This window comes from Candidozyma duobushaemuli, assembly GCF_002926085.2.
Source record: "Candidozyma duobushaemuli strain B09383 chromosome Unknown A_B09383, whole genome shotgun sequence".
NCBI lineage: Eukaryota > Fungi > Ascomycota > Pichiomycetes > Serinales > Metschnikowiaceae > Candidozyma > Candidozyma duobushaemuli.
Window position 1 is genome coordinate 1,204,812 of NW_020289901.1, and position 17,242 is coordinate 1,222,053.

Here is a 17,242-nt window from a genome sequence, read left to right on the forward strand (position 1 = left end):
ATTTGTTATCCGTTATTGGTAAAATGTTATGCTCAGGGTCCGCATAATATTCTGTGGTGTGTTCCCAAAGGTGTATTACCCAAAGAGGAAGTGGCGTTTCGGCTTGAATTTCAAGCCGTAACCTTAAAATAGCACGCCTACCTGAACTAACGCTGATTCTACACGAAAGGCATGAGAAGCAGCTGCAATGTAGAGTTTTTGCAAGAGAGAGTATGGGGGCTTTAGTAGTTTTACGATAGATCTGGCGTTTGTTGGCCTTGTGGTTGTCAAAACTTTGACAGGCCGTCAAATCAGAATGGCTATAGTGAGCTCTAGACCGTTCTTCACGTCGCATTGTATCCTGAACCATAATTAATGTTTTGCAACTTCCAGAACTGACCATCAGAATGGCTTCCACATTTGTAGAATACCAATTTGAAGGAATTGCTTGATGTAGTCAAGCATGCACAATGAGCCCCAGACTAACGAGGGTGCATTGTTGTCTGCAGGCCGCATCAAAGAAAATGTTCCTTCTTGGGTATATTGGCTGCGAAGAATCTTTACCTAATGCGGTAAGACAGGAACGACCTCCAACTATTCCAAAGTGGCAGAAAATGTATGAGGGCTTTATAAATCCTTGAGCCCCAAAGCCCTTGCGTATTTCACAAATTTTGTTTCTCTTTTGTTCACCAAGCCCAGCCTTCGGATTTTGACACCCTTCTTTTTATTTTAATTTAATTCAGTTCGCTCCAAGGGTCTACCGAAACATCCCTCCACTCGTTAATGGATAAGACATGAGGTTGTCCACTCAAACATTGACTTTAGTTCTTTGCGCCTCTGCCTTTGCTAAGGTGCAAAGCGAGAAGGACAGAGCAAACATCAAGAGGAATGCCGTTGAAAAGGACTCCTTCCAACAAGCTGAGGAACTTGCCAAGAGAGGTCTCTTTGACTGGCTCACTGGTGGTGATTCTGGTTCCGACAGTGGTTCTGGTTCCGACAGTGGTTCTGGTTCCGACAGTGGTTCTGGTTCCGACAGTGGTTCCGGTTCTGGATCTTCTAGTGCTGCTGCTGAGCCTGCTGCTTCTTCTGAAGCTGCTTCCTCCCAGCCTGTCGCTGCTGCTGCGGTAGCCTCCAGTTCCTCTCCTGCTGCTGCTGCTGCTGCTGCCCCATCTTCTAGTGCTGTCAGCTCTGCTCAAACATCTGCCCCAGTTTCCCAGAACACTCCAAAGGAACTGACCTCACTGAGCTCTGCCTCATCTTCGTCTGCTTCCTCCTCCAAAAAGGGATTGTTGGATGGTTTGTTCGGCAATGACGACAGCACCTCATCTGACGACTCGGGAGCCTCAGTAACCTCCTCCGGTTCTGCTTCTGGCTCAGGCCGTGCCCTTGCTGCTTCTGCCGCTGCCGAGGATGATGACGATGACGAGGACGAGGACTGTGAGTCCATTGAGACTGAACTTCCTACCACCGATGCCGACCCAGTCACTCCTAACCCAGGCAACAGCAACAGCAACTCCGCTACTGTGTCTGCCTCCTCAACCTCGGTTGAGTCGAGCGAGTCGAGCGAGTCGGGTTCTTCTGGCTCTGGCTCTGCTAGTGCTTCTAGCTCCTCAAGCACCGGTGGCTGGTTTGACAACATCTTCGGCACCACCACTGCCAGCTCTGCTTCCGAGACCGACTCTGCTTCTGAGAGCAACTCGGCCTCTGGCTCTGCCGACCCATCCTCTGAAGATGCTGCTGCAATTGCTTCACGAATCACCGACGATGACTGTGCCTCTGACGAGCCTCTCATCCCTGGCGACTCTGACACCGATGCCCCTACCACTACCACTAACGGCGGCTCTACTACCACTAACGGCGGTTCTACTACCACTAACGGCGGTTCTACTACCACTAACGGCGGTTCTACTACCACTAACGGCGGCTCTGCTACTACTTCGGGATCCAACAGCGTTTCCTCGAGTGCCAGCAGCGGCAGCGTGATTGTCACCACCGAGTCTGACGGCACCACCACCACCTGGGTGGACGGTGATGAGGAGGACTGTGAGAGTGACATCGACCCCATCCCAGGCTTGTCCACTCCAACCCCAGAAACCACTTCAACCAGATCCACTGGAAGCTCTTCTCTGTCGGCTGGTACCCCTGTCCACACCTCTCTCACTGTCATCACTGAGGGTGGTAGCACCACCACCTCGTGGACCACCTTGCCTGGCTCCACTACCAGAACTTCTACTTCCCGCGAGGTTGTGACTTCGAGCGACATTCTCGGCATCAAGACCACCATCACCCAGGCTGGCCAGTACACCTCCACTTCTGGTGCTGCTGTCTGGATCTGTGACGATGAGGAAGAGTGGACTGACACCAAGGTGGTGGACGGTGACTCTGGTTCTGGCGGAAAGCCTGCCACCACTTCTACCAAGTGGTGGTCCACCCCAAGCTCTGGTTCTGGTGGCTCCGGCTCTGGCTCCGGTTCCGGTTCTGGCTCTGGCTCTGATTCTTGCGCCAACGTGAACTGTGACAACGTTGACTGTGGTGATGACGACTACGACTTCTGGGACAGTGAGGATGAGGCTGACGAGCAGGAGGCCAAGACCGAGATTCACACCTACACCACCAGACGTCCTTACACTACCACCAGCGCTGGCCAGGTTGTCACTGGAACCAGCGACGAGACTGTTGTCTCCACATACAAGACCACTGAGGTGAATGTTGGCACCAAGACCCACGTCAGTGTCACCACCGAGGAGTGTGAGGACCAGGATGAGGACTTCTGGAAAAAGATGGAGGGTGACTCCAACTCTTCTTCGTCTGCTTCCTCGTCTGCCCGTTCCAGCTCCAGATCGAGCTCCAACACCAACACTTCCACCAAGCAGGCCTCTTCCAGTGCTTCCTCTAGCGCTGCCTCCAGCTCTGCTGCTTCTAGCTCGTCCGTGGCTCCTAGCTCTTCTGCTGCTTCCTCGACTGCTCCAGCTGGCTCCAGTACTCCAGCTGACACCAGTGCTCCAGCTGACACCAGTGCTCCAGCTTCCTCTGCTGCTGGTGCTGCTGGTGCTGCTGCCGAGACTCCATCCCAGTCTGGTTCTGAATCCTCATCTTCTCCATCTTCCACGGGAGGTTTCTTGTCAGGCTTGTTTGACAAGAGACAACAGATTGAGGCTCGCTCTGGAAGTGAGAAGTTGCTTCCTGGCGCTGCAGGCTTGATGCTTGCCGTGCTTGCGGTTGCATTGTAATGAGACCAGGCCCAAGTTCTTCTCGATTGAGAAATGTATCATAATTGGATGGTGAATGACGCTAACATTGCGAGGACGCCCAGTCTTTCTGGGGCACCAAAATTCTAAACAAAAATTTTTCGATCCGTTATATCCTTTTATTTCGTTATGCATTGAGTCTATAAGACAGCAATACATTAATCAGTACCATTGTCCTTGTAGCCGCGCTTTTGCAGCCATTTTCTCACTGATGCCTATGGGGCTTCGACTTCTCAGAACATCCAACTTGAAGTATTGGAGAGTTTCAAGAGCCCAATTACTGTAATAAGCCTATCTGATAACAGCGGGGAGCTTGTGATTAGTCGCTGTTGTGTCTCCTCATTTCCCTCAAAGTGTCACCAACAGTAGTACGACCATGAGAGCAGCTTCCAAACGCCCACATGCAATTGAAGACGTTGCATTTAAAGAGATGGAGCTCTTTCTTGGGGTCTTCTTTTAACGTACTCCCATAAATCAGTGTAGTTTGGTCTATGAAGTTGATCGCCGTTCCCTTTTTAACGGCTTGCAGGGCCAAAAACTCCACCCTTCCGATGATCACATACCAAGTTATTCAAATAATTCCTCTATCTTCTATATATTGTCAATTCACCAGACCAAACCCCCTTCATCTAAATCTCTTCATCGCTATCATACTGCATGGGCGATATCCGAACACAAAATCGTTCACGTGATACTATTATCAGTTAAACCTGAAGGCGCTCCGAGTTCAATAGTTAGTATTCACCCGAGACAAAATGGTGGACAGACAAACCATTCTATTAGTCATCATTATGGTGATGCTATTTACCTTGCCTCCAGGCTCAGATCAACCATTGGCCTCGGAAGACAGGGCCGTTTTACAAAAATTCAAGTCTAGCCTTATTCAAAGCCGAAAGGAGGTGCTAGATTCACAATATTGGCTAGGGTATGGGAACCTAACAGGTCTTAAACTCTCGTACCAGGACAACCTTAAAAAGAAGAATGTTCTGCTATGGCCATTTCGTGAATACTCGAAAAAGAACCCGTGGAAGGAGAGGGAACAGGACAGTTTATTACCAGATGAAGTGAGTAAGCGAGTCAAGGAGAATTGGGGAAACGATCCCGTGCTTTCTGGTGATGATCATGCATATCCACTCAACATATCTGGTCACTTGTTCGGTGATTTTGATGTTGTAAAGCCCGACAAAGCTCTCAAGCCCTTTCGCATGAGGCTACCGAGGTATTTAAAGGAATACTACCTGCTTTATAAGCAAGAGAAATATGAGGAAGAGAGACAAAGATACGAGCTGGACCCGGAATCAAATTCACCTCCTCAGGAAATAGAAGGCAGCAAAGAGAAGGCTGGCAACATCACCACTTATAAGGAAGGTGTTATAGAGCTTGAGCTACATTCCTTGGGATATAACTTCATGAACCCGGAGTTATCCGACTTCGTGAAGCAAAATCCAAAATCCAAAATTGATGACTCAGTGGTGGTCACAATGAGCATGAATTTGAAAGACTACCCTGAAAAACATGATGATGAGTTCAAGATGTTGGGAGTGTATTACCAGTCTATGGGCGCTTTGATAGCTTCGACAAAGTCTGCAAAGTTTGAAGGCGGGCATGCACTTCCTCACTTCACGATGAATGAAGAGAACTTCAACATCTCCAAGGCCCTTATGAGTCAAATCGTAAACGTTACCGACATTGAACAAGAGGTATCTATTGATGACATGAATAACGCAATTGAAAGATCCCAGGACCAGTGTGAGTACATCACATACTTCCAGCTTGAGCGAACAGATTTTACCAAAGATCAGCTTCGAGCAATTGATGACGAACTTTTCCTGCCACAGGGGGCTCCCATACCAAAGAAGCTACCACAATTGGAGATCTCACATGCGATCTTATATTCACCAGATTGTGGTATACTTTTAGAAAACAAGAAATCGGAGGTGTTTTCTGGTCTCCGTCTGGAGATTTCAAAAACCAGGTCCCGTCAGATGGCAATAGGCGTATTGCTTCTAGCTGTAATTGAGCTCAACCTCTTATTGAGACAAATGAAACGTTGCAGAAGCCCGGGACAGCTTTCTAATGTTTCATCTGTAACCGTGTCGTTGTTAGGTTTCTGGACCCTGGTGACACTCGTTTACTTCTTGTTGAGATCTTTGCAACAAAGTGAGCTATACATTTTGTTGACTTGTGTCTCTGTGATAGCCTCGATACTATGTCTACACGAAATGAGACTTTTGGTTGGTATTTTTACTGCGCAAGAGAACGAGAGAGGAACTAATTGGTGGGAGATTTTGAGAGGATCGCTGGTGGAAGGCCAAAGCAATAGAGAAGGTGAGGATGCGCCGGCTGGTGGGAATCAGCCTAACGAGGATACAGTGGCGGCACCTGCTCCAGCTACCACGCCGGCTACAGCGGCTCCACAAGTGAATACGGTGCAGCAACTCTCTGATGAGGCTCGCTACCCTAACATGATTTTCTTTGCTGGGTTTGCCTTGACATGCATAGCAATGATGTTGATCTCGAGTATCACAAGATGGAGGATTTCATACAGAAGAACAGCTGAGTATGTCATCTTGATTTTTTTCAATTCTTATTGGGTTCCTCAGTTCTTCCGGAGCACATTGAAAAACAGAGTTCGTGTGTTTCTGTGGGAGTATGCTATTGGTACTTCACTTGTTCGGTTCATTCCTGTTTTCTACATGTGTCTTGATAAGAACAACGCAATTCGCCATCATTATGATCCGGTTATGGCCATGGTGGTGTTCAGTTGGATATTCACGCAGCTCTTCTTTTTGTACTTGCAAGACTGTTTGGGTGCTAGGTTCTGGGTAAAGGAAAAGTGGTTACCTGAACAGTACAACTATCACCCAATCATCAGCATTAAAGATTTAGAAAGTGGATTTTCGCTGGACATTGTGGCCAACATGAAGCCTCAAACTGCTGACAAGGACCTAGCAATTTGTGACATTGATTGTGCAATTTGTATGTCCACACTTCAGGTTCCTGTTGTCTCTGGAGAGGTTCTGTCGGTGTCAAAGAAAAATGTTGATAGCATGATGAAGGAAGTCATGGTGACACCATGTCGCCACATTTTCCACGACAAGTGTTTGGAGGATTGGATGGTCTATAAGCTTCAGTGTCCGGTGTGTCGTTGCCCTTGCCTCCGGTCTAGCCGGCGAAAAGTAATGCGGGAAGTTGTCCAAGAAGTCTTGGGAGGATGAGTAGAGCCTGGGGCCGAGGAGCATTTTGTATCACAAACAAGCGGATATAATATACTACAGGCGACCGAGGCTACTTAAACGGAGCCGGAAGCGTTATTTTCGGAAAAATCAGCAACTAATGGATCTTGGCAAAAGGTGCATGTTCCGAGGGTCAAGCGCGAGTGGTTTGTGATGAGCTACAGAAGATCAACCCGAAATAAATAAACCTTTCCTATTTACTGCTGAAACCTGCAGCGATATGCAATGATATAAAAATGCTAATGAATTGTCACGATGGGAGGTTGGACCATGTAGAAGCGTTGCAACCTTCAATCGTGGAGGTGATATAGGCGAGCTGCAGCATACCAGATCCACGGCCCGCCAGTAGAGCCGCATCAAGTCGTTAGCTCCGGGAGGACAGCTTCATTTCTAGAGGGAGGATGAAATCAGACGATAGCAAGTCGCTCGTACGGACCAGCAGTTTGCGATGGCCACCCAGACCCCGTCTTTCTGGAGAAGGAGCCAACGCCTGGGCGGCTGAGATATTGTGTCTCGTTAGCTGGGAACGAGTAACCACTTTCGTTTGAGGAGGTTGGGAAGAGCTCAGAGACCGACGCCAGAGCTTCATGAACAGGCCCGTCCGGGGACGTTTACTTGGTTCCTCCTTATTGGAGCGCCTTAAGGCATTGAGCGGGTTGAGTTTGGAAAACATGCAAGGAGATGATACCGAGAGCATGGGCGACGATGCCAAAATAAATAACGAGCTGAGAATCTCGAAATGGCAGATCGCAGACTTATATACGACGGGAGACCGTTTGGGCCCTGGGCCGCAGAATGCAATACGAGCGGCTACAAGACAGGTTCTAGTGCGCCCGCTCCGAGGGGCTTTCCCACGATGACTTTCCCGACGGATTCCGTACGCACGCACAGGCAACAGGCCACAGCGTACATCGAAGACTATTTTCATTCATAAATTAGAAACTTGCGGGGTGGCCAGTGCAAAACAGACCAGTTTATGTGACCTTTTATATTTTTTTTTATTTTGCTATCCACGGGCTACATTCTCGGTTGCTTAGCAAATCTGGGAAGTTTTTCTGGGCTGGTAAGATTTTTTTTTGACAGATGCTTGCACTTCCTACTGTGGTCACAGCGCCGACGGACAAAACGGGTTGACTCACGGTAGCGGAAGATAAGTAAACCCGGAGGTGCGGCTCTTGCCATCGGAAGACGGTACGGGACTTTTGTGTTCTTTTTTTTTTTTTTTGGTGGCGGGGGCAAATTTCACCCTGCGAATTGTTCTTTCGGTTTTTAAAACGCCTGTGTTTTTGTCCTTGTCAAGGAGGGGTCTTGCCATCCCTCACTCACGACCGGATACGGCTGCAAAACGGCTGCGAAACGATGACGGCTCGGCGTTCGCACACAATGGGCTCCATCCTGACAATGACAGGTGCCCGTGGGATGCATTTCATGGATGATGTATAATATGTGTGTTTTATAGCGATTCAGGGGATGTATCAAATGACCATTTTCTATTTTTTTGGCCAGCCCGGTGTTTGAGGTTTGCAGGGTGGAGTCATAACTTTTGTACGAAGAAGCGAACTCTACGAGAAATGCGGGCCTCGAACAAAAATGCAAATAAAAAATAGGGTTTTCGTAAATCGGCAATCAAAGTGGTATAGAGAATTATTCAGCGCAGTTTGCTTTTATCGGTACGGCCAGTGGCGGTGGCGAACTACCACAATAGTGGTGCCTTATTTCCTGAGGCATGTCGCAAACTATGCGGCCACTGCTGAGTAATGCTGCTGCTGAAAAACGCAAGTATGGCTTGAGATAAATTTTGAGTCAAAACTGTTTCCGCTTTTCATGGCAAGATTTATAAGAAATTAGCTACTCGCGTGAAGTAACGACGATCGTACTCTAACAACCAACGCACAGTTATCGGTTCTGCCCACTTGCGTTGCTTTAACAGAAAGCAGTACATATTAAATTTATTAGATCCAGGCGGATGCACCGCTGAGCCCGATGCCCATGGACCCTTGAATCCCGTGACATCCGTAAATCGACTCACCTACGGCGAAGAGCCAGGTCATCATCCTCTTGTGACTCTGACGTAGTAAGCCTTGGCTCATGTTCCTAAAACTTGGTAGATATGACCATTCCAGAGTTCCCGCTACGTTACGGAGAGGCCAGGCACAAAGCTTAACGGATACTTCGGAGTTTTGTTCCTGACCACATGATCAGGCGTGATGGTTTTCCAAGAAAGATCGACTTTTCAAGCAATCCAACACCGGTACGTCTAGCATACAATCAAATATCAATAATTATTTGCATAATCGAATATTTGTTAGCAGTCGTTTCTACGGTTATCTCTCGCGCTTAATTAGGCAGGCAGGCTAGTGAGAAGCGCTAAGATTGACTGCACTAAGTAGTGTGCGCTAAGCGCCATATATAAGATTGATAGCATAGAAGCACCTTCTACACCCATGGCTCCGCTGCTTAAAAACCCGAGCTTCTCAAAACTAAGCCTTATATCAACGGCGAATGGATCGAGTCCAAAGCTTCCAAGACATTTGATGTGGTGGATCCAGCTACCGAGGAGGTGATAGCGACGCTCCCAGATCAGACACCTGAAGAGATTGACCATGCCATCAAAATCACAAGAGATGCCTTTGACAGTTATAAAAAGACCAACGTTGTGGATAGATCGAGATGGTTACGCAACTGGTACGACTTAATGCTCGAGAATCTCGACGATTTGGCCACTCTTATCACTATGGAGAATGGTAAGTGCTTAAATGATGCACTTGGAGAGGTAAAATATGCTGCCTCGTACTTTGAATGGTTCTCTGAAGAAGCGAAAAGAAATTATGGCCACACTATTCAGCCAGCTAACAGCAACAACAAGATCATCACCTACAAGCAGCCTGTGGGTGTGGTGGGGCTCCTCTGTCCGTTCAACTTTCCTGCTGCAATGGGTGCAAGAAAGGCTGCACCGGCATTGGCTGTCGGATGCACGTGTATCATGAAACCAGACGCTCAGACACCATTGACTGCTTTGGCGATGGCTCATTTGGCCGATAAGGCTGGGTTTCCCAAGGGAGTATTCAACGTTGTGTTGAGTTCGGTTGAGTCGACACCAGTCTGTGGAACAAAGTTCTGCGAGTCGCCACTCATCAAAAAGGTGTCTTTCACCGGATCTACGCCAGTGGGAAAGCTTTTGATGAAACAGCTGTCGCTGACGCTCAAGAAATTGCTGATGGAGCTCGGTGGAAATGCTCCAATTGTTGTTTTTGAAGATGCGAAGCTCGACCAGGCAGTTGAGCAGGCAATCGCCTCAAAATTCCGCTCCTTGGGCCAAACATGCGTTTGTGCTAACCGCATTTACGTTCAAGCGGGTATCTACGATGAGTTCTGTCTGCGCTTTGCCGAGAAAGTGAAGTCGTTCAAAATCGGCAACGGTTTCGAGAAGGGCGTCACCCACGGATGCTTGATCAACACGCGAGCGATCGATAAGGTAGAGGAGCACGTCAGAGATGCCGTTGGCAAAGGGGCAGAAATTCTTGTGGAAGGTGGGCGCCTCAGCGATCTTGGCAAACACTTCTACAGTCCATACGTGCTTGGGAAGGCCACCAAGGAAATGAATTGTTTTGGTGAGGAGACGTTTGGCCCCTCGCGGCGATCGCCAGGTTCGAGACCCAGGAAGAGGTTGTTGCTGAGTGCAACGATACGCCATTTGGGCTTGCGGCTTATGTGTTTCTGGAGAGCCTCAACCGAGTGTGGCAAGTGTCCGAGGCGCTTGAGACAGGCATGGTGAGTGTGAACAGCGGGATTTTCACCGATGCCGCATTGCCCTTTGGTGGAGTCAAGGAGTCAGGATTTGGCCGGGAAGGCTCCCTCTATGGCATGGATGACTACACCGTGGTGAAGCTGGTTTCTCTCGGCAATGTCTATGGCTAGAATGGTTGCAAAATCGCATATAACGTGCGTGCGTTGTTCCGGCATTTAGAGCCAAGCGAGCAGGAAACGCAGCGCGAATTGTAACCACAACTCTTCTTCCATAAATGTGTATGGGGAGACCGCGGTGGACAGGCGTGGTAGAGCTGGGCAAGGAAAAATGCTTACCCGTACCGGTCACGTGTACTAGACCCAAGAAGAACCCGCGTTTTCTAGATATTCTATATGTGGTGCTTGGTGGAGCAGCAGTGTGGGTGTTGGTAACGAGGTTCATGGGCTGAGAATGTCCCCACGTCACCCTGTTATAATTATATCCTGACACAATAAATATAGAAGTACCCCTCTGTAGAAATCATGCCATATTTGCCGGCGTCAACCCACTTTTTTTTAGACACATTCTTGACATTCTCCAGTGCCATAGTCTATTTATTCCATTTGAGCCGGTTCTGGCCTGGCTAAAAACGGCCGAGGCGCACCGCCCCAGCGCGCTCTAGACTGGCGGCGCGGTGTGCCTTCCAATTGCACCATGCGCAGCGAAGCTCGTGTTTCTACACGCTTGACGCTAATTCTTAGATATGGGCTTTTCACCGTGGAATTGTCGAGGTTTTTGATTCATGGCTTTGACAAGACACTTGCGAAGGAAGGCTTTTCTCGGGTCGCCCGATTTCCTGAATGGGAAGCTGAATTGTGCCCCCCTTGTCGTGGGGAGACCTTTATCTGGGCCGCCTAGCGCTGGTGTGTAGGCATTGTCTAGGTTACCTCGTCTGGAACTTTTTCGTGCCTTGCCTGGGTCTGGGGCGGCGCGCAGTGCCAATATTGTGCTGCTGCTATTTTTTTTTTTTTTCCCTGCTCTTCCTTAATTACCCAGAGCTCCACCCGTTCTTTACCCCCGTTATACCCCCATTCTTTACACACCCCCATCCACTCGTTTCCCGGCTGATATAGCTCAACTACTTCCACAAAAAACAACCAGGCCCCTGTTTCAGCCGGCCTTTTCCCTCCCTAGTGCCTGCTTTCCTCCCTCTTTAACGGTGCAAGGTGTAAACGGCACCACCAGTCATGAAGTTAGTGTACCTTTTACTTGCCTCCGTGGCCCTTGCCGCCGACACAGGCTTGGGCTGCTACTCTCTGGTCGATACATCGAATTTCGAAGGCGAAGGCCAGTTTGAGACGTCTGATACGTGCAGCAAAAAATGTGAGAACTATCCTTACATTGCCATCAAAAATGGTGGTATGTGCTACTGCCTATCGTCTAAACCATCATCCAACCAGGTCTCCGATTCCCTGTGTTCCACCCCATGTAACGGTTATGGTGACGTGAAGTGCGGAGGCTCCAGCGCGTTCACCGTTTTCAAGGGTTTGGGCGAGGACTCGGGCTCAAGTGCTGGATCGCTGCCCCTGTTATCGTCGAGTAGCCCGCTGAGCTCCTCAACCACTCTGTTTAGCTCGTCCACCGATGGTCTGACTGCCGTTGGCGCCACGAGGACGTCTCTGCAGAGCCAATCCTCATCGACCCACTCTAGTTCCGTGGCCACATCGAGCTTTTCTTCTAGCTCCTCCGCAACGCATTCAGACAGCGCAGCCACGAGAACTGTGACTCAAAGCTCACACCCCACAACCTCCTCCACACCTTCTGCATCACTGGAACCAGACAATACACAAAGAGCGCTGTCTACTAACGTGGGTGCCATCGCTGGCGGCGTTGTTGGAGGCGTGGTGGGCTTAATTTGCATTGCACTTGCCATCTTCTTCTTTATCCGTCACAGGAGAAAGAACGACGAGAGCGACGACGAGGAGTTCTTCGAGAAGGGCTCTGGCTCTGGTCTCTCGAGAGGCAATGGAACTGCTAAATCCAAGAAATACAACTCTGCCTTTGACATGCCAATGGCAAATCCCTTCTCCGACGAATTTGCGGACAAAAGAGCATCCAAGATGACCACAAACGGCTTGGCAGACCCCAGACTCAACCCTGCTATTGTGGGCAGAAGAAGACTCTCGGACGGCTCCCTAGCCGACGAAACAGACTACTCGCGAAAAATCCTAGCGGTGGCCAATCCTTGATGTGTTATATGTGACGAAAATATTACGGATAATTGTAACTATAAAAGCTGATTTTTTTTTTCAGTAGCTGTAGATTATGGCGCAGGAAGGGTCAAAAAAAGTGGTCGCATGTGGGGGGAGGCACGGGTCTGCACCAGTGAGAAGTGAATGTCAAAACTACAGCAAGTTGTCTGCGTTAACTAAGCTAGCAGTGGAGACAAACCAAATACACTCCATGACCAAGTCCATCCCCACATACGAGAAACCGCTCCATGATTCACTTACAACATTGTACAATAGCTTGTCCGACCTAAAGAACAATAGAACAAGGTACATCAGCTCTAAGCAGGTGTATGTAATTTATGATGAATTCTTGAAACAAGTGCACGAGCTCAGCATCGTGAGGAAAGATGAAGAGCTTAAGGGCATGAACCTTAATCTTCCTAATTCCACAGACTCCCTCATTGATGATATATGGCAATTGTTGTCGCTTTCGTTTGTCACCTGTGGGCTTATCAAGTTTGCCCCTGCCACTTATTCATCTCTCAGTACAGTCTCGAAGCTTCTCACACACTTGAAAGAATGCCAAATTTACAGTTTCGATGACTTAAAGCCGATTGATGCCCGTCTTAAAGAGATAAAGAACATCATTGACACAAGTGAGGATGCGGAAGATAGTAACAGCGATTCAGATGATATGATAGACCACAAGCGGGAGGAAAGTTTATTGCTCAGAAACAAGTTGAACAAATGTGAGCAAATATATCTGGAGCTTGAGGACTCTTTCCGCAGAATTCCTGACGATTTGGAACCAGCATACGGTAAACTCATCCAGATCAGAAAAGTCTTGCTCAATTACTTGACCCACGAGGAGCTTGGTCCAAGTAAAGTGGGCGAAAAACTACTGCAAATAGAGGCCGAGATCAAAGTGATTGAAGATCAAAGAGACGACACTGGAAAGTTCCAGAGCAATGTCGCCACCGAGTCGGAATTGCACACGACACAAATTGTTCTCAATGCTTTGTTGGATGACTGTCATAACTTGGTTAAAGACTTGAGTATTCAACAAGATACCACTGGTATTGCAAACCTTTTCGACGGCTTGACCCTAGGAAAGCCAGAGGATGAGGAACTCGAGAGCATTGCCAAGGGTCTCAAAAGCGTCTATGACGAGTTGCTTACTTTGAGACAAACGCTAGAGAATCTCCTCATCACTCGAAGATGGACCATGCGCGAGACTGACTTGTACAATTACCAGAAATCATTGAAGAGAATAGACGAGCAAAGACTCGACTTCAACAAAAGGATCGCAGCCTCTTCAAGCGGTCCAGTACCCAAGAAACTCAAGCGTGCCCAACTTGTTGTGCTTTACCTTTTGAGAAGGTGCTACTCATTGATTTACAAGCTCTTGGAGAGCTCGGAACCGGTGTCTGAGTCGCTTCAGCCTATACATAATCAGTTGCTGACCGTGAGAAGATGTCTTCTTGAGATTAAGCGTGTGGACGGATTGAACAATCTCCGTGAGCTTTACCCCTTCCAATTTAAGTTGGCATCGTTGGATAACTTACGGGACGACGGTAAATTCATCGTGAATGGGCAGGTCCCCGAGGGCCAGGGTACTTTGAATGCGCTTCTTGCAGAGTGCTTTGACATTATTCACGAGCTCAAGATCGAATTAGAAGAAAAAGAAGACAACGAAGACAAGGAAGATGGAATAGATGATGATCACATCACAGACGAGGAGGACAAAGAGTCAGATGACGAGGTTGAGTTGAAAAGAAACCGTTATGTCGGATTTAACGAGGCAGACTATGACATGGTCTATGACAGTGATAACCTCAGCAACTTATCCGACTCTGAGTTCGAGAGTAACGACTACTACTGATACCAAATAAATAGCCAATCAGTAAAATTACTGTAGATGGATTGTGCTCACAACTTGCCCTCGTTCGCACGTAAATGGCTCTATCGCCGTACGGCATATTGTACCAGAGGAAAAAGGAATCTTGCGGGAGGCACAACCACATTAAATTATTTGACTTTCAACATCTTTCCATGTCTGCATCCACAAATATAGTCTGGCGCAACTCTGGCGTTTCAGAAGAGCAGATGCATCAACTTTCAAATTTGCGCAAAATACAGAAGAGAAAAAGAAGGTCTTTGGATGAACCGCAGATAGCAGTCCAGAGACTGTCGGTCTCAAAGCCAAACCACCCTCTCCCTTCCCAGCATCAAGCGTCCTTTCAGCCTGGGCCTAAGTTAAAAAGAACCAAAACACCCAAGATTTATGGCCTGGCGCTCCCGGTGAATAGATTGATTGAAACATTGGACAAAGAATCGCTACTGGCGTTGCTCCAGCAAATCGTTAATCATCATCCCGAGGTCACGACAACCATCACCAGAGTCGCTCCCAAGGCCACTTTGGAAGACTCGGTGGTTTTGATGAAGGAGAAGTTTCATAGCATTATTGAACATTTGCCATACAAATGTGATATCGAAAGCGACTATTCATACATTAGAGTGAAGGCGCATCTTACAGAGTTTTTGAACTGCCTCTCTGATTTCATTTTGACCTTGCTCCCACCTATGGATGCGGGCTTGGCCAACGCATGTGCCATGCTAGATGTTATCACTAACATGATTCATGACTTACCCAACTTCACCAACAACGAATTCCAATATACCAAGTCCACTGCATACGAACAGATAGCTAATCTGTGGCTCATAATCTTCACCAGTCAGGCGAGCCGAGATGACGATAGCGATGCTGTTTGTGATGATTTAAGTTCGCTCAATATGGAGAGAATTTTTGAGTTTGTGAAGACGTTGAGAGAGCATGATATCCAGAAAAAGATAGAGAAGCATAATGAGATTACCCTTGGGAAGTTTACCGCTGTGTTGGACCTCCTCAAGTCTGAGCTTGAGGCTTATGAAAAGGTCAGCCACTCATTGAACAACAACGGTAGATCCTTATTAAGTGATATGATATCCGTCGACTACTCCAACTACTCAATTTCCGCAAGGACGAGTCACTAGAGCAGGTCTTTCTTTGGTATATGATGGAAACAAGCTTTGTATAGATTACAGAATTTATAGGTTTTCGGGAATTATTGATTACTAGTATACAATTTGTAGAATGTGTTTATGCAAATCTTCCAAGAGCTGGGCCTAGCTCGTCTTTCTTGTCAGGCACACCCATCTCCTTCAACCTCAACCTCTCTCTCCTCTCCTCTTCGAGAGCCAAATTTCTCTCCGCTCTCATTTTCCTGGCATCCATGACATTGCTTTTGTTCTTTTGCAAATATTTCTTCAACTTGGACTTCTCAGCAGGAAGGTCTGGTCTTATCTCAAGGTCCTTACTTTCTTTTTCTCTGGCCTCATCAGCCTCGGCTTGTTCAAGGTCTCTTCTATTGAGCCTGACATTACGGGCCTTCTCGTCAACCAAACCGATAAAGTTTGGATCCAAAGCGATCGTATCAGGAGACAACTTGTTGATCAAAGCCTTCACTTCACCTTCTTGTCTTTGCTTAGCGGACTCGTATGGGTTGATCTCCATGGCGTCGAAGTTGGCTTCACCGGCACCAGGTATGATCAAGGAAGAGATACCCTTCTTATGCCCCACTCCAAGAAGATCCTCAAATGGAACGAACTTGGCTTTCTCTACCTTTGAGCCAGGTAGAAGATGAGTCATGTAAGGCTCTTCTTGATGTGTCTTTTGCAAGTCCTTCCATACTGAAATATGAGGACCCCAACCCACAGAAAGAAGACCTGTGTCTGAAAAGTCCAAAGATGTTGCTGGTGTGGGTGTGCGGTGGGTATCTAGCTCCTTGAAAGTTCTCAAATCCCAAAGCTTCACAACCTTGTCAGCGCCTGCCACTGCCATGTACTTGCCTTCTCTATCTATAGCCAAGTCTCTCACTGGTCCTCGAGAGCTCTGTAACTTGGCCACCGGTTCAGTAGCTGACGGCGTCCAAAGAGAAACAACACCATTAGCGTGGCCCAAATTCATGACAGCGTTCCATGGATTCTGTTTCATTGCCTGAGTTGGACCTAGCTTTGTCTTAAGCTCTTTGACCATCGTACCGGTTGTAACGTCATGATATTTTAAGACACCAGTATGTCCAGCGCCGACAAGCAAAAAATGGTAAGGCAAAAAGTCCAAAAGGGTATGCTCCATATGCTGCTTCAACCTGTGAAGCTCTAGCCCTGTTCTGTCATACACGAAAGTGTACTTTTTTTGCGCTACAGCGAAGTATTGATCGTTATGGAAGTACTTCACTGCATTTACCGTTTCATTTAGGAAGAGCTCACAGTCAAGTTTCCCAAGGCGCCAATCCATAGCTGCAACGTGACCTTTCTTGCCTCCAATCAACAACTTACGTCCGTTTCTTGAGTAGTCGAGGGTGTAAGGGCCAAACTCTGGAAGCTGTAGATCAAACTTCTTATTAGAGGTACTGACATCCACAGCATCAGCAATGTCATCCTGCTTAAACTTCATTGTCTTCTCCATGGGACCATCGACTTCCAAGAAACCTGCCTCCTCTTGTAACAACATATCAGTTGCAGCGGCAGAGTTGACAAACTCCTTGTACTGATTGTCAACCTTCTTCATTCCCTGAGCATTTTTCCGGCTTTTAGCCTTAGACAACTTTTTTGGAAATTTTCCTTTGTCTCTCTCATATTTTGAAGCCTTTCCACTGTCTCGGGAAGGAGCCATAATGGTTTGATCGGATGTGGGTGTAGGTCTTGCAAGTTGCGATGAGATGCGCACCTAACTTAGCGTACTACAAGTACCAAGTACGAGAAATCTTGATATGACAATTT

General features: G+C 47.7%; 6 protein-coding genes across 6 annotated transcripts; 5 read left to right on the forward strand and 1 right to left on the reverse strand. All coding sequences in view use genetic code 12, as the record gives it.

Moving 5' to 3' along the window:
• Window positions 1-773: 773 nt before the first annotated feature.
• PGA25 (Pga25p) lies at window positions 774-3,209 on the forward strand (the record flags this gene model as incomplete). Its single annotated transcript, XM_025479124.1, has 1 exon — window positions 774-3,209. The coding sequence occupies one exon, from the start codon at window positions 774-776 to the stop codon at window positions 3,207-3,209; it is 2,436 nt and encodes an 811-aa protein (XP_025338597.1).
• A 773-nt stretch (window positions 3,210-3,982) lies between these two features.
• On the forward strand, window positions 3,983-10,381 carry CXQ87_000551 (uncharacterized protein; the record flags this gene model as incomplete). Its single annotated transcript, XM_025479125.1, has 3 exons — window positions 3,983-6,367; window positions 8,934-10,084; window positions 10,111-10,381. 3 exons carry the CDS (start codon window positions 3,983-3,985, stop codon window positions 10,379-10,381), a joined length of 3,807 nt encoding a protein of 1,268 aa, XP_025338598.1.
• Window positions 10,382-11,437: 1,056 nt separating this feature from the next.
• WSC1 (Wsc1p) lies at window positions 11,438-12,439 on the forward strand (the record flags this gene model as incomplete). Its single annotated transcript, XM_025479126.1, has 1 exon — window positions 11,438-12,439. The coding sequence occupies one exon, from the start codon at window positions 11,438-11,440 to the stop codon at window positions 12,437-12,439; it is 1,002 nt and encodes a 333-aa protein (XP_025338599.1).
• A 214-nt stretch (window positions 12,440-12,653) lies between these two features.
• CXQ87_000553 (uncharacterized protein) lies at window positions 12,654-14,303 on the forward strand (the record flags this gene model as incomplete). Its single annotated transcript, XM_025479127.1, has 1 exon — window positions 12,654-14,303. The coding sequence occupies one exon, from the start codon at window positions 12,654-12,656 to the stop codon at window positions 14,301-14,303; it is 1,650 nt and encodes a 549-aa protein (XP_025338600.1).
• A 170-nt stretch (window positions 14,304-14,473) lies between these two features.
• On the forward strand, window positions 14,474-15,454 carry CXQ87_000554 (uncharacterized protein; the record flags this gene model as incomplete). The annotated part of the gene is made up of 1 exon (XM_025479128.1): window positions 14,474-15,454. The coding sequence occupies one exon, from the start codon at window positions 14,474-14,476 to the stop codon at window positions 15,452-15,454; it is 981 nt and encodes a 326-aa protein (XP_025338601.1).
• A 106-nt stretch (window positions 15,455-15,560) lies between these two features.
• CXQ87_000555 (uncharacterized protein) lies at window positions 15,561-17,135 on the reverse strand (the record flags this gene model as incomplete). The annotated part of the gene is made up of 1 exon (XM_025479129.1): window positions 15,561-17,135. One exon carries the CDS (start codon window positions 17,133-17,135, stop codon window positions 15,561-15,563), a length of 1,575 nt encoding a protein of 524 aa, XP_025338602.1.
• Between the last annotated feature and the right edge of the window lie 107 nt (window positions 17,136-17,242).